Consider the following 27,459-nt stretch of genomic DNA (forward strand, 5'->3'; position numbering starts at 1 on the left):
CCCAGCCATCATCATTCACCCTGGCCTGCCCCCTGGACCAGCTTGCCCTCTGCCTTCCCTACAATCCTACACCCACCTGCTGTTCCACAGCCTGACTCCTCTCTCACTATTGCTCTAAAATTGACCACCTGCACTTGTGCCAGCATAACACACCCTTTTCTGTTTAACTGGTGAAGCCAGCTCAGTGTTAACAGGAAGGTGCTAAGGGCATTCTTGCTCCTCTCTATTAACAAAGAGATGTTAAAAATTATTTTCTTCAGGAAACTGTCCCGAATCTGTTTTCTAACTACAAGAAATCCTAAGAGAAAGAATGGAAAAGGAGACCTGGAGTCTCAAGATCTCAGACAGCATTTTGTTCAAACTTCTTGTTTTGAATCTGAGAAAATGAGGCCCAGAGAGATAAGGTGACTTGCCCAAGGTCACACAGCTATTTAATGTGAGAGCCGTGACTCTAACCCAGATCTCGTCACTCCTAGACCTGTGCTCTCCTGCATAAAAGATACTTGGGGCAGACAAAACATTGCAACTCTGTGGACCACGCCTCATCTAGACAATAGACAATGCTAATCTATTCGTTCAGTATTAGGACATGACATTAGACATAGGAAGATAGACAGTAAGAGTTTACTGTGAGATTTACAAAGGAAGTAAAGAAAGTACCAGAACACAAATTCATACTTTCATAAAAAGATGAGGAACCCAATACCCAATGTGGGCAAACACATTGCAATAAATGTTCTGTGGAACTGTTATGGACTGAATTACATTGCTCAGAAAGGTAGGTTGAAGTCTTAATCCCCAGAACCTACGAATGAGATCTTATTAGGGGGTAGTCTTGGCAGATGTAGTCAAGTTAAGATGTAGTCATACTGAATTAATACGAGCCCTAATACAGTGACTGGTATCCTCATAAGAAGTGGGAAATTTGAACATGGACACACAGGAGAGAAAGCCATGAAGATGGAGGCAGAGATTACAGATATGTATCTACCAGCCAAGGAATGCCAAGGACTGCTGGCACCTACCCGAAGCCAGAAGAGGCCAAAAGAACAAAGAGAGAGAAAGAGAGAGAGCCTCCCCTAGAACCTTCACAGAGAGCATGGCCCTCAAAATAGCTTGGTATCAGAGTTGTAGTCTCCAGAATGGCAAGAGAAGAAATAGCTGCTGTTGTAAACCACCCAGTTTGTGGTATTTGTTACAGCAGCCCTAGAAAACTCATACAGCCTGAGGAATTGGTTGGGCTGGGCTGGATGCCATGAGGAGAATGAAATCATGAAAATGAATGCAACACAGCAAGTTCCATGGGCTGTCCTGTAATAAAGTTGCCCTGCACAGTGTGGTCCTACATGTGCCCTACTCATTCACAAACTCCCAGGACTGCCTGGGAGAAGGTGAGCAGTGGAGGGAGACAAACCTGGATTTGAATTTTGTCTGCTATTGAAGTGGTAAAGTGTAGGGCAGGTAACAACAGACTTTTGGGGGTCTCAGTGTCTTCATGTGGAGAATGCAGCCTCCCTTAGAGGATTAATGTGAAAATTACTATGCCTACCTGTGGTAGCAGCTCAGTCATGGCAAATTTCTTTGTCTCTGCTTTATTTTGTCTTTGAACTAAATCACAAACAATTTAGGAGTTGGGGATGGAAAATTTAAACACTCCCCATGTGGAGAAGGGAGCCTAGTCATTAAATGTTGGTGCTGGGGATACCTTCAAGGCCATACAGACTGAGCTTCTCATTTTAGAGACAAGTACACTGGTCACATTGCATACTTTCCACATGCACTGCAGACTATGTGGGACACCTGGAAGACCTCCAAGTGAATGCTTGGTGATGGATGAAGTGACTTGGGAAGACCTCATAAAGAAATAAGACTTAATCTTATGGAGAAAGTAAACCATTTGGCATTATTTAACAGACTTCACTCACCTCACTACCTTGCTGAGACCTGCCTGTCCATTTCTGGCCCAGTATCCATCAAAGAATGATTTGCTAGCCCACCTTCCTTGAGACCTTCAGGGGCTTCAAAGCTGAGCTTAAATAAAAGTGACTCAGAAACAGGAGGTCAGGATTCATAGTGTTTTCAGCTGTATAATTGTTTCTACATCATAAGACCAAAAGAAAAGTCATTTTTAAAAAGATATTTAACTCAAAGTTAATGCTAACTTGGAGTAGATGGCAAATACAATGGCTATTGTGAAGTTAAAACATGCAAGAAAACATGAACTATGCCATATTTTAGTCCTCAAAATATAACACCTGCCACTGACTTTGTTACTTCCACTTCTGTTCTGCTCACGTAACACTCAGTACATGTAGAAAGTTAAATTGACTTGTTTATTCAATCAGGGAGCATCTCCACTCACTAGAATGTAAGTTCCATCAGGGCTCAAACCTGGTCTCTCTTATTCACTTATATATCCCCAGGGCCTGGAACAGTTCCTATCACATAATTGGTTCACAATACATATTCGTTGACTAAATGAGTAAGTGAATAAATAAATAAGTTTGGGCAGGGAGGGGAGTGGATAAGAAAGTGGAATATGTGGCTCTCTTTTGCCCGCAAAATTTGCCTCTATGCCCCTCGCCATTAAGAACATCTTTCTCATGGGAGGGGGGTAAAGGGGAAAAGAAGGGGAAGGGTCTAATCAAGAAACAAGTAAAAAGGACTCACTGGCATGGACAACAAGGTGGGGACTGACTGGGAGCAGGGGGGTGGACGGGGCAGTGGAGAGCAACAGGGGGAAACACTGGGACAACTGTAATAGAATAACAATTTTAAAATGACAAAAAAAGAATGTCTCTCTTACTTCTGTGCCCTGATTCCATTATGCCCAAATAACTTCTGATTTCAATCTGCCTATGTGCGTGTTTCTATATAGGGATCTCAATTTTGGTTCAATTTTTTTTTTTACTGTAAATTACTGGGTTGGCATTTCATTTTTTAAAATTAGTTCACATCTCAAAGAAGTTTGAGGAACAGAATCTCCACCAGGATGAACACCTATGGTAAAAAAAAAAAAAAAAAAAAAAAATCAAAGAATGGTACATGAGGGCCTTGGGTTCCAGATCTAACTGTCCTCTGGACTTCTCTGTGGCCTTAAAAAAGTCACTTACCTGCATTTGAGTTGCCCTGTGGAGGACTGAACTTGATAACTACTGAGTTCCTTCCATCTTTCAAAGTAAGGATTCTATAAAAGTGATCAGAGTAGGCCTTTCCCTGTATTTTGACCTGACAGAGATGTTAACTGGTGTCTTGTGTCACTGTCTAAAAGCAAAAGAGTATGGCTCACCTGGGTCATGGGTCAGCACTTCTCCTAGGGCCAGTTATCATTGCCAGGAAAAGCCAAATGGTGTTCTCAGTACAAATGTAAAATGACGGTGGAGGCATTCCCCAGGGAGACAATGGAGGTCACACGGCAACACTCTTCACACTTAAAATTGTACAAGTGCATGGATGTGGGGAGGTGGAAGGCAGTACAAGAGGGAAGGAAACGCACAGCAGAGGCAGAAGATGTCTAGATGATGGGAAGGCAGGTGCCGAGACCATGGTTTTGGAGAGTCACTCATTTTCCTTAGGACCTAGCAGACACTTAAGCTTGGCAGAGAGAATGTGCCCATGAACTTTTAGTAGATACCTGAAACTACTTCCATTATGCACCATGTCACTGTGGGGGAGGGCAAGAGCTGAGTGTCCCGTAAATGTATCTTTCTTAGAGGTTTTAGTTATCTGTTTGCCAAGGCTGCTCCAAGCCTGCTCTCTTTGTAACCCTTCCAATGTTCCTTATTGGTCTTTCTAGAGATCTTAATTGTCTGTTTGTAATAGTTATTGGGCTAGCTCTCAAATTTACACCTTCAGATGAGACTTCTTACCTGAGTGCTAGTCTTATGTGACTGCTTACCCACAAATAAGTACCACTTAGATATTATTGCTTTAAATGTAACGCGTCAACAGCGAACAGCACAAGTCTCCCCGATTCACTCGGTTTCTATCACTGACATCACTAATCTTGTTCTGACGCTTAAGTTTGAAGGTATTTTTTTACTCCTCACAACCCCCTTCATCCATAGCCATCTACAACTTCCATAAGCAACAATCACAAACTCACCAATCTGCCCACTGCTCAATAAATGTTGTCTATTCTTTTATTTGTATTATGACCTGAAAAGATCTGACCTATCACCCAAACCTGTTGAGGCTTCGCACAGACTCGTTCATTTGCTTTCTTGCACCTCCCCTTTCATTCATGTTTTTACCCTTCTTGCCTAAACTTCCAGAGCATCTTTCTCACTGGCCTTCCAATCTCTAATTTTTCCCTGCTTCAATCCATTTCATACAAATCTACAGGTTGATCTTTTTAAAAAAAAAAAAATCTTTTTTATTTATTTTTAGAGAGAGGGGAAGGGAGGGAGAAAGAGAGGGAGAGAAACATCGATTGGTTGCCTCTCACATGACTCCAACTGGGGACCTGGCCCACAACCCAGGCATGTGCCCTGACTGGGAATCAAACCAGGACCCTCCGGTTCACAGGCCAGCGCTCAATTCGATGAGCCACACAGCCAGGGCAGGTTGATCTTTCTGAAATCACTTGTATCAAGTCACAGTCTGCCTACAAACTTATGAGGGATCTTGTTTGCCAATCAGTGTTTAAAAACTCCTCATTCGGCATTTAAGAGTTTCAGTCAACTGCTCCCTCCTTCCCAAGCTACCACCATCTATCCATGTCTTCATTTATCCATGTCTTTATTTGACTCGTATTTGTCCGAGCACCAACTATGAACCAGCCACTCTCTCTATGCCCCACTACCCTCCAGCATTCCTCCTTCTCTTCAGTTAAGCCCAGCTTATGTGATGCTCCTCTGCAGCCACCACAGTAATACCTGCCTGTTGGGCTGTGCTTATATCCTTGCCCAGACTGGAATCTCTCCCTTCCTGCCAATCCATTGCTGTTCTCTCGTCCAAGATGCACCTTCTAAGGTTTCCAGTGTGAATGAATGCCAGACCACAACCTTTCCCTTTTTCTGAATTTCTACATATCTATTGCTAAATAAATTTCTCTTATTATTTCACATGCATTCATTGCTCTCCCCAATTGAAATGTGAGCTGCAAAGGTCAGGGACCAAATCTTTTTTTCTTCTTTTACCAGGAACTGGAATGGGCAGGACCAGATGCAGAGCCAGGAAGAACCTGGATTTTGCACACAGTTCACAGACAAGGCCCACTTGCTGCATTGTAGGCAATAAAGGCAAAAATAGGCACCAAAGACCTCAGACTAGCTCCTCATACAAGGCTACAGACTTGGCCATGTTTTGAGAAGTGTTTATTAAATGCCGAATTAAATTTTTTAAGTAATTCAAGTTCCTTAAACACCATGTATTATTCCTCTTGCATAGAAATCTCTACAGAAATACAGTGGCCATTATTACCTACTGGGTCTCAATCACTAATCAGATTTGAAATTCTTGACTCTTCCTGGCCAGAATGCTAGGTCCAGGGTGGCCAAGAAGGTCTCGTCTCTGCTGTCCCTATCAGAAGTTGCCCCCACACCGGGCAAGTTAGCACCAGTTCATGCCTTTGAACCAACGTCTGACGTAAGTACAAGCCAGGTATTTGCAGAACCTGAAAGCCTAGCTCCCCTCCTTCCCTTGGTCGGGTTGCACAATGCCTTGACCAAACCTAGACAACAGCCAGGTGATGTGCGGATCCTACAGAAAGCTGAGAAGATGGCCCTTTCCCCGGGAGTTCTTAGGAGTGCAGAGACGGAAACAGAAATGAGCTTACCTTCACGTAGTAGTTCATTCCCATCCCCAACAGGTGCTGCAGAAAGTGCCTGTCGGGCCTGCTCCCCGGGGTCGGCTCCCCAGGGCCCGGAAGGGGGCAGGCATCGGGAGTCAGGGCCGTTGCCCTTTGCCTCACCACGTCCTGCTGCGGCGGAGGTGCAGACCCGGACCTATTTAAGCTGGTTTTGGGGGAAGCTTGGCTGCTGGGAGATGGATCCTGGCTTTCCTGGAGCTTCAGCCGGGGTACCTCTTTGGTACCCAAGCAAAAGTTTTTCAGACTCAGCAAGGCGGCTGGGTTGGCTAGCTTCACGCTGGCCATACGCGGGATCAAGGTGCACAGTGGGGTGGGGCTCTCCTGGGACGCCAAGGCGGCATCTTCAGCCGGCAAGTGAGGTGCCAGGGCGGGGTAGGGAGGCTGCGCCGAGCCCTTGTTACCGACGGAGCCTCCGGGGCTGCCTTCGTCCAAGGACGTGATGGACTCGTTCCGAAAGCGGCTGTACTTGGCCCTGTGCAGCATCCCGGGGTGCCCGAACAGTCCTACATACAGCACGAGTCCGGCCAGGCTGTCCTGACCGCGTTCTCGCATAGCCTTGGCAGTGCCGAAACAGGATACTGTGGCATAAATCGCCTCGTCGTCTGCTGGATAAACGGTCCCGAGAACAAACGCCTCCACGCCCCGCGGCCACCTCTCCAGCGCTGCTCCCCAGCCCTTCGGGGTGACAGCGGAGAAGGAAAACGCCACCGCAGCTTTCAGTCCCTCCCTGGCCCAGGCGGCAGCACCCGGTGTTCTCGCCTCGGATTCCTTGCTGGGAAAGCCTGTGTCCAGGCTCACGGCGGCGGGGTCGGTCAAGGCCAACTCTTAGGCACAGAACCCGGCCGAGCACGGGCCACCCGGTTCGGCTGCGTCGCCAGCGGTGCGGGATCTTGCAGAAATAAGTAGTGCCCCCCACCTCCAGCCACCCCTCTGCGCACAGGAACTTTCAAACTTGCTCCCTCCGGTTCCCACAGGGCGGGGCAATGACTGGCCTATTAACCCTTTATTTGTTCCAGCGGCTGTTCATTTAAAAAAGGGAAAGAAAGAAAAGGTGTCTATGAGCCAAGGCACCTTCTGCCTGAGTTCGTTGATTCTGATGGCTGCCCTCTCTTGAAAGATCTCGTCTGGCATCCCTTTCGGGACACAAGCCAGGAGTACGAGTGACCGGAGCTGCTCGGCATTATTTCAAGGACTTGCGATAGCTCTGTGTTCCTCAGATCCCCTCCCAGCCTGCCCGCCCTTGCTCAGAGCTCCCCTCCCTCCTGCACAGCCTCGGTGCTTCTGTCTGGAGCGGGAGCCAGTCGGCAGCAGAAGGCCGAGCTGTGCGGGGTGATACGCAGAGTGTTGAAATTTTTATGAATGAACTTCGCTGAATGAATTTCTCTCTGTGTGTGCAAGCTAATGCATCTGTGAATGAAGCTGAGAATAGCTGTAATTGATTGATGGGCTCAGGGGTGCTTGGTTTTTATCCAATCAGGCAGCAGCTTGGTGACTCATGCACCATAAATATACTAAGCTAGTAGCCAGGAGAAATGAAGCTGGCGGGAGAGGAGGGAGAGGTTTTGTTTTGTGATAACTGACAGAGGGTTAAAAGGAAAGGCGATCGTTTACTATAAATCACCAGTCAGTTGAGCCGCAGCAGGTTAAAAGGTCTATTTTCTTCTTTGCTGAGATGGCCAGGAAAGCCAGGCAGAAGAGCTAAAAATCAGATCCGTTGTTCCATGGATATTAGGACATATGGTACATAATTCCTGTGGGAAGCCAGTGATGCATTTTTCTTAGAAACATAGTTCTTTTATTGATTGCTGGTTTCATCTCCCATCTGGTGGAACTTCCTGTACCTATCACATGCATTCCGAAGACGGGATGACGCCTGCAAGGGGCTCAGCACACAGGAAGCCAGGAAGGACGCCAGGAGAGGGAAAGGCAGGTCTTTTCAGGAACGGAGAAGAGGAAACTGCTGAAGCGCTGGGAGGATGTGGAAATCACTCAGCGGTAGCAACAAGAAAATCTCTGCTGAAGGTTACATTTCTTGGTGGGTCCAGGCTCTTGCTTCTGAATTTCTTCATTGAAAAATTGAAACGAATTGGCCACCACAAGGATCAGGGATGCCGACTTCATTGTTTTACGGCCCATAAGGCTGCCATCGGCTCATGAGTATTCATGACTTTCGTGCCCTGAGCTCCTTTGGGACCCAAACACAAGTTCTGGATTAAATGGTGGCTTGTGACCAGTCAAAAAGGCAACCTCACTGGCTTCCTGCTCCCCCACCGAAGGAATAATACCTTTGCACATCTCATCTGCCAAAGCTGTTAGGATGTGTTTCTCCTTGGGAAGGCCCTTTTGCGTCTTCAGAAATCTTCCCTTCAATCCTTGCTGACCTCCTCTCCCTGCCCCAACACCTCCTCAGGGCAAAACCGAGAGGTGTGGCTAAATCAGCTGTAAGTTGTGTCCCTTGGGCCTAAACAGACAGGCTCTGGGGAGAATTGTGAAGTAATCTTCCCCTTTTTCACTTTCCCCTTCTCTCTCCTCCCCTTCTAGGGACTCACCCTTGCTATCACAGGCCCCATGCTCAGCTGCTTGAGAAAGTTACTTTACCGTTCTCTGCCAGAATGCCCTCCTGTGTTAGCAGTAGCTATCTACTGGACATGTTATGAGAGTTCACGAGCTCATTCTAATTTCTGTAAAGCACTTGGCACCAGGCTCCATTTAGCACCTGGCTCATAAGTACATGTCAGGCAGTATAAAGAAAGGCCATTTGAACTAGGGCCACCTGCCCCTGAAGCTAGTACTCTTACCCCCTACAGCCTACCACCTGTACCAGTCTGGGTTATTAAGAGAGAATTTTGCACAAACTGGAAACCAAGAAAATGAGTACTGTCCAAAAACAAACAAACAACAACAACAAAAGTGTTCACAACAATCGTGTGAGCCTGAAACAGCAGAAGCCCACCTGGCTGTTGTGGATGCTTGCTGAGGTCTTTATGACTGGAGGGGAGGGTGTGCAAGGAAGCCAGGTACCCAGGTGTGCACCTCATCAGCCAGACTCCAAGGGTGCAGACCAGCCCACACTCCTCAGGCGGAGTGAGTCCTAGCAGAGTTGGAGCGGAGGAGAACCAGGTGGGACCAGATAAGGTAAGAAAGCAGCCATGGCCACCATGGGCTGCTGCTGTCACGGGGAACCCTGGAGGTCTTGGCTCTCCGGGGAAGCTCTGCCAGGGCCTTTTGTGAGAGCGAAAGAAACCAGACTGCAACCGGGGAGTTCGGGAAGAGCCTCCAGGCCAAGCCAGCCCAGCAGGGCAGCTCTCAGCACAAAGGCAGGGGCTAAAATCCTGCCCAACAGTCCAAGGCTCATTAATTGAGTGGCTTTTTATTCCAGGTAAGTGGGTGGGCAAAGCAGAAGGTTCTCTTTCTCCAGGACATTAGAATATCTTTTTTCAAATAGTAATAATGAAAATAATAATAAGAACTACTATTTATGGAGTGCAAGACAGTTTACCTGTGTTCAAAAAAATTTCAACCAAGTAAACCTGAAGATCTAATTGATTTTATTAAACAATTTGGACAGCATCCCAACTAGCAACTAGAAGGGTGTTCCAATGGGTTGTACAAAGTGGAGGGTCTTTATGGGAAGTAGGGTGGGTGCAAGGGAACTATTATCCAGGAGGAAAAGAAAGGATTGTTCGGGGGCAGGGACATATTTCCTTGAAGAAAATAGAAGGGGAAGGGTTTTTATTATGTAGATTGCCTCTCCTTTTTATGGGGGATGGAGAGGCCAGTGTGGCAGATTTCCTTATTGGGGCTTGACCAGAAATTTCCTTACTGGTTGATTAAGATTCTGTTTCTGGGAGAGGTTGAAACTGCAATTAGATCAGGTATTGAATCTAGGTTTGGTCTCATGGGATTTTAACACAAGTGATGTCATTTGGAGCCTGTGGGGTTTCTTTTCTTTAACACCTGTGTTCTCATTTAATCATTATAATAACTTCAGGAGGTTGGGACTATTTTCATCATGGCCTTACACATGTGGAAAGAGCCTCAGAGCAAGTTCAGTGACTTGGCCAAGGTCCGCTGATGGCTGAACAATGATGCTGGGATCCCTCCAGCAGCTCTGCCTGGCTATAACCACTGTGCTCTGCTGCTTCACAGAGCAACGAAGAGCTGAAGTCGATCCCAGGACTGTCATCTCCACACTGCAGAGGAGACCACAGTTGCGGCTCCAAGTTTTCAGTAAGCCACCTTGATTTACTGGCTTGTCTAAGCCCCACAGCCAGTCACTGGTGTGTCTAGGGTAGAGCCAAGGCTGACTCACTCCAACCACATGTCCCTGCCCCCTGTGACACCAGCCAGCATGTGCAAGAACCTAACTCACACTGGGTGCTCACTAAGTGATAGTGCTTGCTCCCTCCCCGAATCCTTGGAGATTATATCTATACCACTCACTTTACCCTAAACACCTCACAGGATTGCCAGGAGTAAAAGGATGAATAATAGATAAGAAAAGCCATTATTGTCATTAAACCAGCAGAGTACCATTAACCCCTCTCATCACTTCCCTGGAAAGCAAGGTTCTGCTTAGACCACTGTGGTATGCCTCCTTTGCTTTGAGACATCCCCACTCCAAGGGCAACTGCTATGAATCAAAATGCCAGCATTTTAAGGACCAGCCAGCTGTGGCTGGGCTTCTTGGGAGGAACAGGCAGGTTCAAGGAAGAGCTGGATCAGGCTGGACCATCACACAATAGTATTAGCCAGGTCCTGCCAGGATTTCTTAAAGAGGAGTTGCGGAGAAGGGGACCTGGGCAGAAATGCCTGCCCAGCTTTGGAAGATAACCTGAAGTGGGATTTTGGGTGGAGGAAGGGTGTGCTAGGGAGTTAGGGAGGTGGGAACAGAACCAAACAGAAATAACTCTGGGGGATGTAGGCCAATTGCTGCTCTGGAACAAAAGGGAGCGGGTGGCATCAGAGTGCCATAGCACAGGGACTGTATCTCCAGACACCAAATACCATTTCTGTCACAAAGCAGAGCTACTCCTGAAGAATTGTCACTGAGGATGAGTCCAACAGCCCATCAGTGAAAAATATAAACATTGTGGAAGCTCTATTTCAGGGGGAAAAAAATCTACAAGACAATATTTATATGAAGCCTTTATCCGAGACCAAAATGCCATTTTGAGGATGGAGAAGTGAGAAGTGTGGAAGGGTTGAGTCTGAGAACCAGACCTTAGACCACCACATGGAGACAGGTCCATTTCCCCCTGAGTTGCCATTAAAGTAATGCCTTCCTTTTGCCTCCAGACTGAAATGTTGGCAGCTTTTTCAGTCTTCAATCTTGGTAGGTATACAGCTCTCTGATGGTTGCCGTTGACCCTTACTGGCTCTCCTGGAATCAGGACCAGCTAGAAACAGATGTTTTTCCATCTGTTGAAAATGAGATAATGTTCCTGGAAGTCTATGTAAAGAGCTAGACATCATGCAGATAAAGAGTAGATGAGCTACTTAGGGTCAGGATCAGTTGCAAATAACATAAAAATCCAAAAGAACAGTGGCTTAAACAAAAATTTTACTTCCCTAGAAGTGGGAAGTCAGGCATAGTATCTGCTCTTGGCCATCCTTAAAGTATTTCTCTTTTCCTCATAGTCCAAAAGGGCTGCTGGATCTCCAGCCATTTAATCTGCACTCCAGGGAGCAAAATGGATGAAAGGACACAGGAGGACATGCCTACTCTCTTCAAAGAAGCATCCTAGAAACCCAGTAGAATGTTCCCAGTGGCATTGCATTAGCCAGAACTCAGTCACATGGCTGCACCAAGCTATAGGAGAAAACAAAGTCTTCATCTGAGAATGAAGCCTTTTGTCTGAGTGTATGGCTGCCACACACAAAACCAGAGTCTGTTACTGGGGAAGGAGCAGGGAATGGACACTGTGGTAGACAACAGCGTCTCTGCCATCATGTTATTTTCAGAAAAACATCTATCTAAATGGACTGTAACACCAGCATATGATATTGAATCTCAGCCTTTCGGCAAAGATCAAGTGTAGTAAAGCTAGCATAGGATAAAAACGTTCTTTGTCAGTGTGGCCCATTCTCCTCTTTTTTATATATATACACACACATGTATGTGTACACATGAAGCTTAAAAATGAGTCATGGAGCCCTGACTGGTGTGGCTCAGTGGATTGAGTGCTGGCCTGTGAACAGAGTCAGAGCGCACGCCTGGCTTGCAGGCCAGGTCCCCGGTTGGAGGCATGTGATAGGCAACCAATTGATGCATCTCTCATGTATCAATGTTTCTCTCTCTCTCTTTCTCCCTCCCTTTCCCTCTCTCTAAAAATAAGTAAATAAATAAAAATTTTAAATGACCCATGAAAAAACAGGTGCTGTCAGAAGAGAAGCTTTCCTCTACTTGGGACTGGTGGAGTAACCAGTCTTCCAGGGCCAGAATCAGGCAGAGACAGGAAGTGCATCCAGGCCACTGCAGATGGCAGTCTAAGTGGTTCGTAGGCTCTGGGCTGTCATTCAAGAAGGAATGAGTGGGTGTTGGACCGGGGGTCAGAGTACAGTCATCAGGAGGTGTCTGACTCAGGAGCAGGATTCTAATTGTGGACTGGCAAGAGAAAAAGGCAAAGACAGGGCCCTGGACAGATTTAAACTCCAGCACTATGAGTTGGCTAATCCAAACTTCATTTCCGATCCTCTTTTCCTTTGCCCACCTCTACCAGGAAAAACTAAATGCTTAATTTCTCAGGCTTCCTTGCAACTGTAGGGAAAAGTAAAATATGAGAGGAAAGAAAAAAATGGAGGAAAGAACCATTACACAAACAAAGAGTTTTGAAAACTCTCACACTGTCTGGATTTCAAAAGATGCTAAAATGAAGAGCCACTGTCAGGAGTAGGTGCTCTACAGGCAGAGCCAAAGGTGGGAACACCTGAAAGATCAAAAGGTCAGAGTATAAAATCACTCAAAAGGCGCTTGGATGCAGCATGTGCCTCACAAATACCCTCAGTCACACGACAGAGCTGAAGGTCTGTTCTCTCAGCCGTGGCAGCAAAGGCCAAAAATAGAGATGGCGTTATCTCTCAAAGGTTTGTGAGTGAGACTCTTGTCTAATGAAGTAAATCCCCATGACATCAATGAGAGACACACCAGGGTCTTGAGAATGTCATGCCAGCAGACACACAGCCCAGGAGACAGGGCCACAGGGCCAGAGGATTATTTCAAGACCTTGAAACCTAGTGGAATTTGCTAAGCTGTATTTAGAAATTACTTGAGATGAATGCCTCTTTCTTGCTTTCAATTTTCTTCCTGGTTGAACTGGAATACCTAAATGGGTTATCCTGTGCTGGTCCCACCATTATATTTTGCGAGCAGATAGTTTTTGTTTCTTCAGTTCACAGGTCCCCAGGTCCCCAGAATGGCACCTTCCCAGAACCTCATCCATACCTGATATAGAGGATGGATTTGGGACTTTTGAGCTGACGAGATTTTGGGCTCCAAGTTGATGCTATCATAGGTTGAGATTTGCGGGACCTTGGAATGAGGTGAATATATTTTTGCATGTGGGACAGATGTGAAATTTGGTGGGCTGAGGATGGATTTACCTATAGGAAGTTAAAATATTAAATTGGTGTTGTTTAAGCGGCTGAGTGTGTGGTTTTGTTTTTGTTCATTTGTTTGTTTTCAGCAGCAATAGAAACTAATACAGATATTTGTACTGTGAGACTAGGGGAAAAGAACTTTTGCACCCTGAGATAAATAAGCATCAACAACAACCAAAATAAATAAGTAAATATATAAACAGGAAGAAAGGTTTGCCCCCATCTAATCCTAGCCCCTCAAATTAAATGATATCTGAACCCTTTCTTGTAACTGGAGGACTCCCTAACTGGACAGCTTAGGCCTTGTTGTGGAGTGAAGCTACATGACGGCCTTTGCAAACGTGATCCTCAGGGGAGAACATTACTGTCCTTCCTCCGTGCAGAGACTGCCTGCAAACTTGGCGATCTTGGTGACTTTGTGTTTCTCCCTTTAAATAACTACTATATTTTATATTTTGCATGCCAATCTTTCTAAAGCATGGGTTCCCTATAGAACCTCCTTATACGATAAACAATTTTTCCATTTAAAATGTGTCTCTGAAGCTTCCTTTCATACTACCTGCGTCATTTTTGGCAATTGACTTCGCCTCTCAGTGCCCCAGTTTCCCTTCAACTGCTCAAAAATGATAATAATGTGACCTTAATGTGGCATCACAGTAAGGACTAAATGAGTGTGTGGCACATAGTAGGCCATCATATGAGATAGTCATTATTATCATATTAGAGCAGGGACCCAACGAAGGAGCAGAACCAAACAAGAGCAAGGCTAAGTGGATATTGAGCCCATACATTCTAATCTAGAACTCTTAAAAATTTTCCTAAATTGTGTTTTTAAAAGAGTCTTTGTCTTTTAGAGATACATAGGGTATTACTGAGTGAAGCATTGATGTGGTTATTGAAATTTACTTTAAAATAATCTGGCAGGGGAGAAGGAGGGGCAGGGGATGGGACACAAATGAAGCGAGATTGGGCTGTATGTTGATAATGGTTGAAGCTGGATAATGGATACATGGGAATTAACGACACCCTACTTTAGCAGAGCCTGGAATAACATAGCTCCTACTGATGAAGCATGGAGGTCCCAGCAGAAAGCAGGGCTGGGGAAGGGCACAAAATAGGGGAGACAAACTATCCCATTCACTCCACTCTTGTGGAGCTTGTCAGGAGAGGGCAGGACATGAGGGGTGTGAAGTGTGGGGTCCTTGTCAGGACTGTAGGGTTAACTCTAGGAGGGATTTCCAGTCTGAGGTTCCACTCCTGAAACATGTATATCAGAAACTTGCTTTGTCTTCCTGAGCCTCCATTTCTACAAAGTAAAATGGGTGTGAGAAATGCATATTCTTTGCCAAAGTCTTGGGCAGTAGTAGGCCATTCGTGGCTCTAAAAAATCATGGGTTGTTCACTGCTCCTTGGGCTGTTCACGACAGTAGCATGCTGTAATTGAAGAGGACGCCTTCAGGTGAGCCATACCACTGTTCTCCAGACAGTGAAGTAGTGGAGAGCTTTCCAAATGTATGTTTTTCTCTAGTAATCATACACATGTCCATAAATTCTATTAATAACCAATGCACTGCTAAACCTCCATTTTTGTGCTAGCCCAAACTCAAAGTTGCAGACTTAAACTTCTTTACCACAGTCTTCAAACTCAGCAGGCCAAAATGACAGCTTTCTCTCCTGATCATCAGCAGTGTCTTCCAGGCAACCCGCTGTCATCCCAGATGCCTTCCTCTGTTTTGCCGCACATCCTATCACCAAATCTGTCCGTTTTCTCTTTGAACTGTCTTTTGACATTATGCTTAATTTTCCATTCACATAACTTGACATATAGGTCAAGCCCTGGTCATTTCTCACGGAGACTCTCCCTCCACTCATCCAATACACTCTTGCCCAGATTATCTTTCTAATTGAAAAATAAGATCACATCAGTTCCTGGGTTAAAACCTTTCATGAGTACTATGATTTGCAGGATCAAATTCCAATCCTTCACCATGGCTAACCCAAACTAGCTTTTCAACTTCTTCTCCAATCACTATTCCTTATAAATCCTATTTTTAGCAAGCCATGCTACTGACTACTATTAAAGAACAAAGAAACTACATGAAAAAAAAAATGACAGTTGTATTCTGGTACAACTGTGTCTTGAGAATTTTGGTTAATCCCTCCACCTTTTGCACCCTCTCCTTCATCTTCCTCAGATTCCAAATAGTACATCTTTCAACTTCACAAAGCCTATTCTCAGATTGTTCATGCACACTGAAGCAAATGACTGATAACATCTTGAAGTGGTGTTTGTAGTGATCACCTTTAAATAGATTTTATTCAACTCATCAAAGAGGGAATGAACCAGCAGTATGGTAAAGCTGGTTCAAATGGGATTTGTACAGTCTACCAGGAAAGACATTATAAAGTAATTTTTCCAAGTTAGGAACAAAACCATAACCTTTGGGGTTATCATTTCTACTGGACAAAAGTTATTTGTCTCTAATCCAGACAAGTTTTATAAGGTAACATATAACTTCAGAGTCTGAGTCCTTAATTAACAATAAGAAGTAAAATCAAAGACACTACCTTTCCCTGGACCATTAAATAATTCTTGTTTGAGCCTGTTAAATAATGCCTCAGTATAAAATTGAAAGGACATATTGTCTAACAAGGAAAGAAGCAGAAGGACCTAGTCAAGGAACAGGCATAAATGACCCATGGACATGGACAACAGGATGGAGATTAACTGTGGGAGCAGGGGGCAGGTGGGGCAGGGGAGAGCAACAGAAGAAAATTGGGACAACGGTAATAGAACAACAATTTTTTTAAGAAGGACATACTGTCTCTCTTCTTACCTCATCTCCAAATTTTGAATGATTTTTTTCAAACACATCAATGGAGGAGATAAAACTGGAGGAATTTCAGGAATCAATTAGTAGACATGTGAGTGTAGATTAGAATTCTAATATATGTTCCTCCCTTTAAAATCACCTGTAACAATAGCTCTGCTGAAAAAGCAAACTGAAATTAGGGAGGAACCTCTCTGAAAGGCTAATAATACTCCCTCATGAGTTCAATGATTTTTATATCAAAGATAAAATTTGAGCCACTGGGTTCACTCTGGTGACCCAAGTTTAGCAAGGCTTTAAAAAGCAACTATTTCCTAGAAGAACCACCAAGGCAACCTGGTTACACAGACACAATCTGGAATAGGGGAAACCACTGGTTCTGGAGAAGACAGACTTGAGCTTGAATCCTAATTCAACCACTTATCAGCTCATGGTCTCTGAACTTGTTTCCACACATTCGAGCGGATGACCCTAAGGATCAAAAACAATAGAAAAACTGGTTTCCAAATGTTGGTTCCCATGCCAGTACTTATCTATAAAAAAGTTTTTAGCCTGTTTATGTAGAAATAGTAATAATTTTAATAGTTCATAGGGGGAGAGATGGACCTCATAATGAGAGTTTTTATAAAGTTTAATTTAAATACTGTATTTTCAAAAACAAACTCATAGACGCCGACAACAAACAGATTGGTTATCAGAGGGGCAGGGAGTGGGGGAAAGTAAAATGGGTAAAGGGGGTAAAATATATAATGACAAATGGAAACTAGAGTTTTGGTGGTGAATGTGCAATAACAGTAAAGTATACAGATATAGAATTAGAACGTTGTATACCTGGAATTTATACAATGTTATTAACCAAAGTTACCTCAATTTAAAAACACCTGTTTTATATTTTGAAATTGTCTTTTCTATTCTGTGTGTATAGCAACATGTTTATTTTGTTATAAAATAATGCTAATCACAAACAGTAGTTTCTTTTAAATGTATTTACAGTAAAAGTTGGCAGCTCTGTGTTTATCTCCAATTGTTCTTTGATATTGCCCTGGGAGCCATTGTAAGAGAGTATGTGAATCTACTTTGTGAACTACAAGTAGGAGCAAAAGTAGGCTGTTATTACTGTAGTCTCTGAAAGTGCCACTGCTTGAATGGTGATGAAAATGTTATCTGGCTGGTTCTAAAGGTTCCCAAAGAGTCCATGCTAAAGCAGCCCTCTCCTGGAGGTCCCCAGGCCTCCCACAGAGAAAGAACTCCTGGTCCAGGGGCAGCAGAGTGCCTGAGGGTTAAACCCTGGTCCTCTCTTGAAGGAGGGTAATTTCACCCCTGAAAACTTTTACTCTCAGTGGGGAAAGAGAACCCAGCATGGTAGGACTCTCCCTCTTTAGGGGCTAGGGAAGCAGCCTGGCCTAAGTAAGAGTCAGGGATGAGAGAGAAGAATCCAGGTGGCTGCAGGAAAGTGGGGACAACTGAGAAAAGGAGGGCCTGGTGCTTGTATTTGGAAAACTGTGTGGGGTTCAATGAGCTCTAAATCGCCAGGCCATGTGACACAGGAATGTGCACAAAGGAGCTGGGACAGCCCAGGACTTCTGTCAAGGTAAATGGTGCTAGAATAATCCTTGCTTGTCTCTTTAGCTGACCACACATTTTTAAATCTCCCTTTTCACTTTACATAGAAGTATTTCATTGAAAGAAGTAAAGTAAGCCAGATGAAAATTAAATCCACCCATTTTCTAATTTAGCGCCAATCCTGTTAACATTTTAATATATAAATTTAGGGTGATATTCTTTCCTATGTATAAACAATTTTCAAACAAAAATAACATAACATTGTGCATACGGCTTTTTACTTATTTTTTCTCACTTAACAGAAAAACACCACATTTTTTTCTGTTACTAAAGGTATGATATTATTTTAATTGCTATGTATACCATTGTGCAAATGTACCATAATTTAACGGGGTTGGGGGGAACATTTAGGTTTCTACACACACACACACACACACACACACACACACACACACACACACACACACACTACAGGACTGTGCTAGTAGCCCTTGTAGCTAAATCCTCCCACATAAAATGTGACTTGCAGACTCTAGTTAATGAATATATGAGTATCCACTATACAATTCTTTCAACTTTTCTGGATGTTTGAACTTAAGACTAGAGTGAAAAAAAATTAATATCCTGGTATGTAGAATGAGTTCTTAGAAGTAGCATTGCAGCATCAAAGTGGATGTCTGTTTTCAGTCAGACGATCAGTTCCCGGGTGAACTCTGGCACGCGCGGGCTCCTCCTAGGCCTACCCGACGGTTCCTGGAGCCTGTGCGCCTGGCCCGGGGAGCCCGGCGGTCGCAAGAGCGCTCTGTCCCCGCTTTCGCACGGCCTCCCTGAAAAGGACCAGAGGAGTGCCAGGCTGCCAGGCGCGCAGCATCAAAGTTGCAGGCGCCCTGAGAAGAAAAGGGCCAGTGTGCGTTCGCGAAACTCCAAAGCCCTTCTCCAGGCACAGCGACTCACGCGGGTGGGGGTGAGGGCGCTGAAGCTGCGCTTTAACAGTGTGGGTAGTCAGGCTGTGGGTGCCCCGCCAGGACAAAAGGGCTTCAGTGCTGGAGAGGGGACCGCCCGGGGGCCTGGTGGGAGCATAAAGGGAAGCTGTGTCCCTGCAGCACTCAAGTTCACCTTTGTCTTCTGAATCCAAGTCAAAGGAAGGTTACAGAAGGGCCTGCAGGCTCTCCTTCCTCATCTGGGGTCTGGTCGAAAGGATTGGCCAACTCCTTTCTTCAAGATGCTGGGAATTCAAATGAAAATAGAATTGTGCTTGCCTGCTAGCTGGGACAGCGGTCAGTGTTTGTATCAATAGCTGCGTCCTCTGGCCAGGGCCAAGGAAGAGGGGGGGAAGTTAGTACCAATTACTGGAAGGGATGGCCAGGAAGGAAACCCAGGCAAACATGTTACACAGCAATAAAACTTGGCCCTTGTTAGGGGGTGGGGGTGGGGACGCAGGTGGGACAGGAATGCCAGGTGATTGCATTTCTTTCCACCAGACCCTACCCAGCAATCAGTAGTACAGAAACTGTCACTGTCTCTTCCAAAGAGAGATGCCACGCTATGTCCTGGCCTGAGAGCTGCCACCCATGGATCAGCAGGGAAGGTTGATGGTGGAAGAAGGTTAAAGGCTGCCTGTCTTACTCCTGACCTTTGCTGAGTCTTCTCCTGGAGTTGGCACAAGATCAGCCATCTGTTAGCACTTAAAGAGAAAAAATGCTCTTGGCTGAATTACCTAAATAATTCTGGTGGCTTGAGGCAGACGGAGCAGCAGCTGTAATGCAGAGCAATTCACAAGGCTCCCCCACTGCATCCACACTTCCCAGTTGTACAAATTTTGTAATCCTCCTTTTTGCTCTGAGAGGTGAAATACTTAAAAAACAAACAAACAAAGCAGCTAACACAAAAACTTTGAATCCCAGACCTGAGTTTCATTCCTAGCTTTGCCACTTACTATCTATGACTTCAGACAACTAACAACCTCAATCAATTGCCTCATCTGTAAAATGGGCACACATCTGCCTCACAGAGTTGCTGTTAGAATTAAAAGATATGTGAATGTATCCAGCATAGTACAAAGCTTCCAAATTAAGTTTTCTGTTTGTTTTTAAAAACTTCATTGCTCCTAACATCATTCCAAATGGAATTGAGGCTGTTTGCACATGTAGAGTACTACACCATAAATAAGAAATGAATACTTCCAAGTTTTGTTCTGTATAATTCTGAGTTCTCTTCATCTTTACAACAAGAATGTATTTCTGCAGTAACTTGTGGAATAAATACAGGGGTGGGCAAAAGTAGGTTTAACATTGTGAGTACACAAAACAGTATATTCTTGTTTTATTTATTCATTCATTGTATTATTTCCATACAAACAACTGTAAAGCTACTTTTTTTGCCCCGTCCACTGAAGATCCAAGTGCAGATGACAAGAAGGAAATTCAGGTGACAGCAATGACAGTATATAAAGTGACAGAAGGGCAAGCCAACTTGATAGAAGTAGGATGTCAATTTAATTCTGAGCTCCCAAGCAGCCAAGACAAAGAGGGAAAGATGATCATTTTTAATAATTTGTGGTGTTCACTGATGGAAACAAACATGTTTCTCAGGATCACAAGCTATTTCTTTAGAAATTTCTTTCGCCCTGGCCAGGTAGCTCAGTTGGTTAAAGTGTCATCCTGATACACCAAAGTTGCGGATTCAATCTCCAGACACAGCACATAAAAGAATCAACCAATGAATACATACACACATAAATCAAACAACAAATCAGTTTCTCTAGCTCTCTCTGCTCCTTCCTCTCTAGAAAAAAAAAAATATCTTTAGAAAGTTTTTGTGAAAATAAATACTGCACTTTTGTGAACATCAGCCACATTTTTCTTTAAGAGAGTGAGTTTCATAGGGCTGCTTTTTATAATGCTCCTCAATGATGGCCTAATGTCAGTGTGAAACCCAGCGAGGGCCCTTCTCCAGGCTGCTCGCCTAAACACCTTCACCACAAACAACTGCAATAGTGCTGTTTGTTTGATTAGCACTTTACACTGGCACATCCCTTACACATACACTAGTTCATTTACTCTCCAACAATCCTGTGGCTTGATCCAGGCCCACTGCTAGAAGAAGGCAGAACTGAGACTCCAAATCAGATGTTTCTACACATGTACTCTGGCTCCACCAATACCGAGTAATTAATTCATGGGCAACTGTAGGAGAATCAGAGAATAAAAGAGACCTATTGCCTTATAATAATACCTAATGGGCCAGAGCAGCGCTGATGAGAAGTGGAATAACAGGACAGCAAAATGAGTCATGCTAACTTGAAGGTGAAAGATTTGAGCTGAGAAGGTGAGTGACAAGGGACAGAAGAACTTCAGCAGTAATGGGGAGAATGCAGGAAGATAATCACTTGGATAAATCACCTAGATGCAATGTCTTAAGGTGGAGGTGGAGGGTAGAGATTTAGGTCATGGCAGCTGCAACAGTCTGCTAGGGCTCCCATAACAAAATCCCACAGATGAGGTGGCTTAAACAATAGACTTCTATTTTCTTAGAAGTCCAAGATCAAGATGCTGGTAGTGTTGGTTCCTGGTGAGGCCTCTCTTCCTGGCTTGCAGGCGGCTGCTTCCTCACTGTATCTTCACGTGGCCTTTCTCTTGTGCGTGCATGGAGAGGTATGTCTTTTCCTCTTCTCACGAGGACACCAGTCCTATCTGATTAGCACTCTACCTTTATGTCCTCGTTAAACCTTTATTACCTCCTAATGCTCCATCTCCAAATACAATCACATTGGTGGTTAGGGCTTCAATATATGAATTTAGGGGGAGCACAGTTCAGTCCATAACAGGAGCCAAAGGTGGGATGGGGGAGTGTCCCTGGAAGAGAGAAAAGGAGAACTCTGCCAATGAGAACCTTATTCCCTCAGGCCTCATGGGCTGTGGGACACAGGCTAGTTCCACCTGGTAAAGAATGTAGAGCTAAGAGGCTCTTTGGTAAGGACAGAACCTGTGCAGGGTCCGACAAGGGATTAACATGTGGCATCACAGCGTTTTAGTGCAAGAACCCTACAGACCCAACTTCTGCCTCGGCTGTATATGAGCTCTGTGACCTTGAGCAAGTCACTTATATGTTTACAGACTCAGTTTCCTTATCTAAAATGAGGCTACTAATACTGACCCAGTCTACCTCAGAAGGGAAAAAAATCAAGGTAGAGCAAGAGTGTGGGGGGGCAGCAGAGAGGAGCCATTCCCAACACCCCACCCCCAACACCCGCACCCCAGCTGCACATCAGCATTGTCATCTGCTATGAAATGAGATGAAACAACAACAGGGATGACGACGCAGCGGGAGCTACCCGCTCTGGTATTCTGTCACTGCGCACCCATTTCACAGCCTCCGTGTGAGAGGCGCTGCTCAGGGCCATGGTTCATCACAGCGGCAGCAATGGGAGGCCCACTGAGGGGCCGCCCTGTGAATGCAGGCCTGAGAAGGGCCTGGCCGCCCACTTCGTTCATTGAGCTGCCTGATTACTTCCTCCTCTGTACCTCTTCCCTCCAGCCTTTCCCCCAAACCCAGACAGATGTTGTGGAGGCAAGAGCAGACAGAGATGGAGCCCCATACCGTCCCGCGTTGGGTTTGTACCAGGTCTAGCACATCCCCCTCTTTTCACTATCACAACGTGAGTGCACATGGAGGTGGTCTGTCCCTGCACGCACAGGACTAGGAGCTCTAGGGGGAGCTGCCAGCTTGCTCCTGCTCTCGCCCAGGCCCAGAGCAGTGGCTGGGAGACAGCAGAACTGGGTACAGGCTAAAGAGCAAGCAGTAAATGTTGCCCAGGAAACGCCCCAGTCCCCTGATGTTCTGATCTTGGTGACTCTCCTCTCTCCGGAGCCAGATGATAAAAGGATGACAGGAGGGAAGTAGCTCTTTCTGCCTCTCCCTTGGGAGAAGTTCTCCCAGGCTTGGTTTCCTTCTGTGAAAAGGGAGTAGGACTTCCGGTCCAGATGGCAGTGTAGGCAGACATGGCTCACCTCCTCCCACAACCATATCAAATTTACAACTAAAATATACAACAACCATCACTCAGAACCATCAGAAATAGAGCTTAGTGGACATCTGACAACTATGGAATTACAGAAACCACATCCATCCAGACTGGCAGGAGGGGTGAACACACAGAACGGGTTGGTCCCATACCCACAGCTGGTGAATAAAAACTCAGGAGGGATGTCTCAGGAGCAAGGAGTCCCAGCCCCAAACCAGGTGCCCCATCCCAGGGTTCCAGTGACAGGAAGATAAGTTCCCGAAACTTCTGACTCAAAAAAGCAGCTATTGACTTGGTGGAAGGAACTGCCAGAGCCTCAAGCAGTTCCTCTTAAAGACCCCACACATGGACTCACCTACTCAGACTCACTCCCTCTGGGCTCCAGCACTGGGGTAGCAGCTTGAAAGGCATCAGTGGCATAGAGGGAGAAACTGAAGTGTCTGGCATCAAGGCAAGCAGAGGCCACTGTCCCTTTCTTGAACCCTCCCCCTACAGAGCTGGCAAGCTGGTGCCATATCTGAGACTCCATCAACCTGGCTAACACTGTTTGACCTGCCTTGGAGATCCCCTGAGACTCCACTCCATCCATTTCTGGGCCCACTCAAGCTACTTTTCCATATGCATGGCTGGTCTTGGCTCGTGCTTCTCGACTTCCTAAATTCACTCAAACAAGCAACAGTTGGCCTCAGTGAGCCCCAGGCCTGGCACTAAAATTCACGGATTGGCTTTGCCTAGATTTACAGCTTGGCTTCACCTGGGAATCTCCAAGCCCAGCATAAGTAGCAGCCATTTCAGATTGCTTTATAGCTCAGGCAGGGTGGCCCAGGGCAAAACATAGGTGGGGGATGACCTTGGTCTGTATCACCCAGGAAACCTCAGAGCCTACACAACCAGTGGACAGCTACAGACCACATTGGAGCAACACCACCCTGTTCCTGCACAGCTGATCCTCCACAGAAGGCAGAGGGTGGTGGTCAGTGGTCACAGCCAATCCTTGCAGCTGACTGGCCTGGGTAAATCCCTCCCATTGACCTGTCAACAGCAATCAAGACTCAACTACAAGAGGAGGGGGTACTCAGCCCATGTGAAGGGCACACCTCGAATGCCCAGCTTGATGGAAGGGCAGATAAAGAGCTTTCGAGACAAGAAAAAACTGAAGTAGTTCATCATCACCAAACCATTATTATATGAAATGTTAGAGACTTTTTTAAGAAAAAGAAGATCAAAACCATGAAAAATAAAGTGGCAAAAATACATATCCATGAACAGTTGAATCTAAAAATCAAACTAAGCAAACAAGAAGAGCAGAGACAGAATCATGGATACAGAGAGCATTTTGATGGTTGCCAGATGGGAGGGGTGTGTGGAGGAATGGGTGAAGAGGTGAGGGGATTAAGAAGTACAAATAGGTAGTCACAGAATAGCCATGGGGATGTAAAGTACAGTACAGGAAATGGAGTAGCCAAAGAACTTATACACTTGACCCATGGACATGAACAATGGTGGGGGAATTGCCTGAGGGAGTGGGGGGTGCTGGGTGGAGGGGGGCAAAGGGAAAAAACCGGAATGACTGTAATAGCATAATCAATAAAATGTGATTAAAAATAAAAATATATTTGAAAAAGGAGCAATACCATCCTCACAGGGATGCTGTGAACACCAAGACACAGATGCATGCCAACAACAGGGCCTGGCACGTGGTCATCCCCAGGGGAGGGACTGCAGTTGTGGTTCTCATGACAGTGCAATGCTTACCCTCTCCCCATGCTACCTTGGCACCTGGTGTATATTCCTGCTGTGGCATTTATTCTTATATAGAATTTGACGTTATAATTACTAAAATCACTCTTTATTAAATGTCTGTCATATGCCCGGCAGTGTTTTAGGTGCTGCGCATTATTTCACTTAGTCCTTACAACTCTGTATTATTAATCCTGTTTTATTGATAAGGAAGCTCTCGGCAAGTAAAGTAACTTGTCCAAGATGGGATCCAGCACATCCCCTTTTCATTATCACATCTGTGAGTAAATCAGTAGGTGCACCTTAAGGCTTGGTGGCCTGTCATCCCAAAGGAATTCACAAGTTTAAATCTAAGGCCTATGTTCATAGTCTCTACGTTAATTGCTTATCACCCATTCTGCTGTTCTGTAATTTGTTTGCTTACTTCTCCTTCTCCTGTTTTAAATTATAAGCAACTTAAGGGCCAACGCCTCCTTTTATTCATCTCCTTTCTCTTGTACCTAGCACAGTGCCTGACACACAGTAGGTCTGCAGGAAATCATCCCCATTTATTAAACACATGATTACGTACTAAACATGTTATGGACACTTCCTCACCTATGTGCTATGAGTATTGTGTCTATTTGTCCGAGGAGAAGGCTGAAGCTCAGAAAGGTTATGTCACATGCATGTGGTCAGTGCCAGTTGCCCTGGAGCTGCCTGACCCCACGGGCGGGGGGCAGGGGGCGGGGCATGCACTTAACTGAAAGGTAGACTGCCCTCCCCTAGCCGCGTGAGCAGCATTCACCCTTCTGGAAGGCAGCTCCAGGTGCAGAAGTGGACAACACATGTTTATGTGAATAAAAGCTACCTCGATCTCATTTACACACACACATATGTGCATAGATTAATTGTGGGAGGCTGTCTCTAAGGAATGGCTTTTGGGGAGAGCTGATAAGCGGGGAGGAGACTTACTTTTCACTGTACACTCTTTTTTCTCTTGAATTTTGAATGATGTGTAGGTATTTTCTATTTAAAAGAAATCAGACTTTTTAAAAAGACTGCTACATTTTTGCTGGAAAAGATACTGGATCAAGAGACTGAGGTTCTAATCTCATCTCTGCCACTGGATAAATTTGAAGAATAATCAAAATTATTTTCAGTTTCTTATTCATAAAATGGGTATAAGAATAGCTAGCCTACCTGTCACAGGGTCAAACAAACACAAAAGCACCTTGCAAGGTGCAGACAGCTCTGCACATTCCAAGCTTTAGTGGATCCAAGTCACACATCCAGAGCACACCCACCTGCTCTGGAAGCCTGAGGACCCCATAAAAAGCAGCGTGGTCTTGAAGGACATGCCTGGTGCTTTAAGGGTAAAAAAAAGAGGCTGGATATTCAGCAGACATCTGTGGCTGGAGCAGTGAGAAGCACCAGAATAAAATCTCCCAGCAAAGCATTTGGGTTTCCCCTTCTGTCACTGTCACACACCCACAGGGAGCAGTGTCACAGCCCTTGGGATTTAAGAACACTGGCTGGGTAAGATGGCCAGGAGCAAGGCAGCCCCTCTCAAGCAGATGGAGGTGAATGTGGGGACGACAGTGGACATCGCCGCTGGCTGGCAGTGGCGCACTGCTGCTGCTTTCTGCCTGTTAGAGGAAGATGGCCCACACAGCAGGGAGGTGCAGGGTCGGAGCTGTCACTGGGCAGCGAAGTCCTGCATGCTCTGCCACAGGAGTTCTATGATCCCAGTTTAGCAAGTGTAGCTATTTTGACCAGAACATAAAGCTTTCTTAGAGAATCTATTTTCAAAAGCAGAATTGGGGGGTGGGGGAGAACCCCAAAAGATTATCTAGTTTCTGAGGCACAGGATGGAATAGAAAGAGCCTGGGGAATGGAAAATCTGGGTTCCCTAACATGCCTCCAAAAGTCTAAGTGACCTTGGACAGGTCCCTTCACTTCCCTAAGCCTCAGTTTTCTCATCTGTAAATGAGGGAATTGTACTGAATCATCTCTTGGTTCTCGCCATACCAAAGATCTTACATTCTGGAAAGTCTGCCTGAGGTTCAGCTCACGCTGCCCTTCCCCACGTGCTGCCAGCCTGGGTCTCTGTCCCACAGGCTCTGACAGTCTGCTGTGCTCCCTCATCCTTGCCATCAGAGCGAATAGATAGTGTCTATCCTGAGATAGACGCCCCAGCAGGGGAAAATGTCACTGGCTTGACATCACACAAAAAAACCTTTTCTCACTATCCTTCCGGGGTGGGAGTTTAGATAAGAAACAGACCACGTACATGTGTCTCCACTTGCATGTATTGTTGGTAGGAAGGGCCAAGAAATTGTGACTGTGTACTTATTATCCTGAGTTATATCCACTTTCTCCAAGGAAAAAGGGAAAATTACAATCCCAGTTTCAACCCATGAAGCTGAAACTACATTTACAAAAGCATTGCTTCCTGTATTTGTGTGTGTATGGTGGGGGGTGGGAGGTGGGGGTGGGTTCTATCATTTTACCTCCAATATGAGTTATATTTAGGGCTTCTGGGGTTTAGCTTGGAAGTATTATCAGCACTTTAAAATGGTTTCTCTAGGAAAATGTTCTCAGTTCCATGCACACAACTACATGGGAGTCAGGACTGCATGTACTTCTCTCAATCCACCAGGGTAGCTAACTCAATCATGGGCACATCATCAGCAATAATCAAGTCATTCAATTAACGTGTAATAAATGGTGCCCATTTCATGACTTGTCTCCCCATGACTTTGAACAGTAGGGTGACTACTCTTCACATATTATCTGGGACTGACTTTGTGTCAAAACGAAGTCGCACCTTTGAGGAACCTCTGACTCGGGGCAAACCAGGAAGTGATGATTTTAACAAAAGAGCGAATCCTTTGTAGTCCAGCATGGGC

At 45.3% G+C, this 27,459-nt stretch overlaps 1 protein-coding gene across 1 annotated transcript in view; it reads right to left on the reverse strand.

The window, feature by feature from the left end:
• The window catches only part of SHC4 (SHC adaptor protein 4), a 114,118-nt gene extending 107,389 nt beyond the window's left edge, over nt 1-6,729 (reverse strand). The window contains exon 1 of the mRNA XM_090270574.1: nt 5,780-6,729. Coding sequence (XP_090126700.1) covers nt 5,780-6,364 — 585 coding nt within the window. The 5' untranslated portion in view covers nt 6,365-6,729. The remainder of the gene's footprint in view (nt 1-5,779) is intronic.
• Between the last annotated feature and the right edge of the window lie 20,730 nt (nt 6,730-27,459).

Source organism: Furipterus horrens, unplaced genomic scaffold (genome assembly GCF_987537825.1).
Source record: "Furipterus horrens unplaced genomic scaffold, mFurHor1.1.pri manual_scaffold_3, whole genome shotgun sequence".
NCBI lineage: Eukaryota > Metazoa > Chordata > Mammalia > Chiroptera > Furipteridae > Furipterus > Furipterus horrens.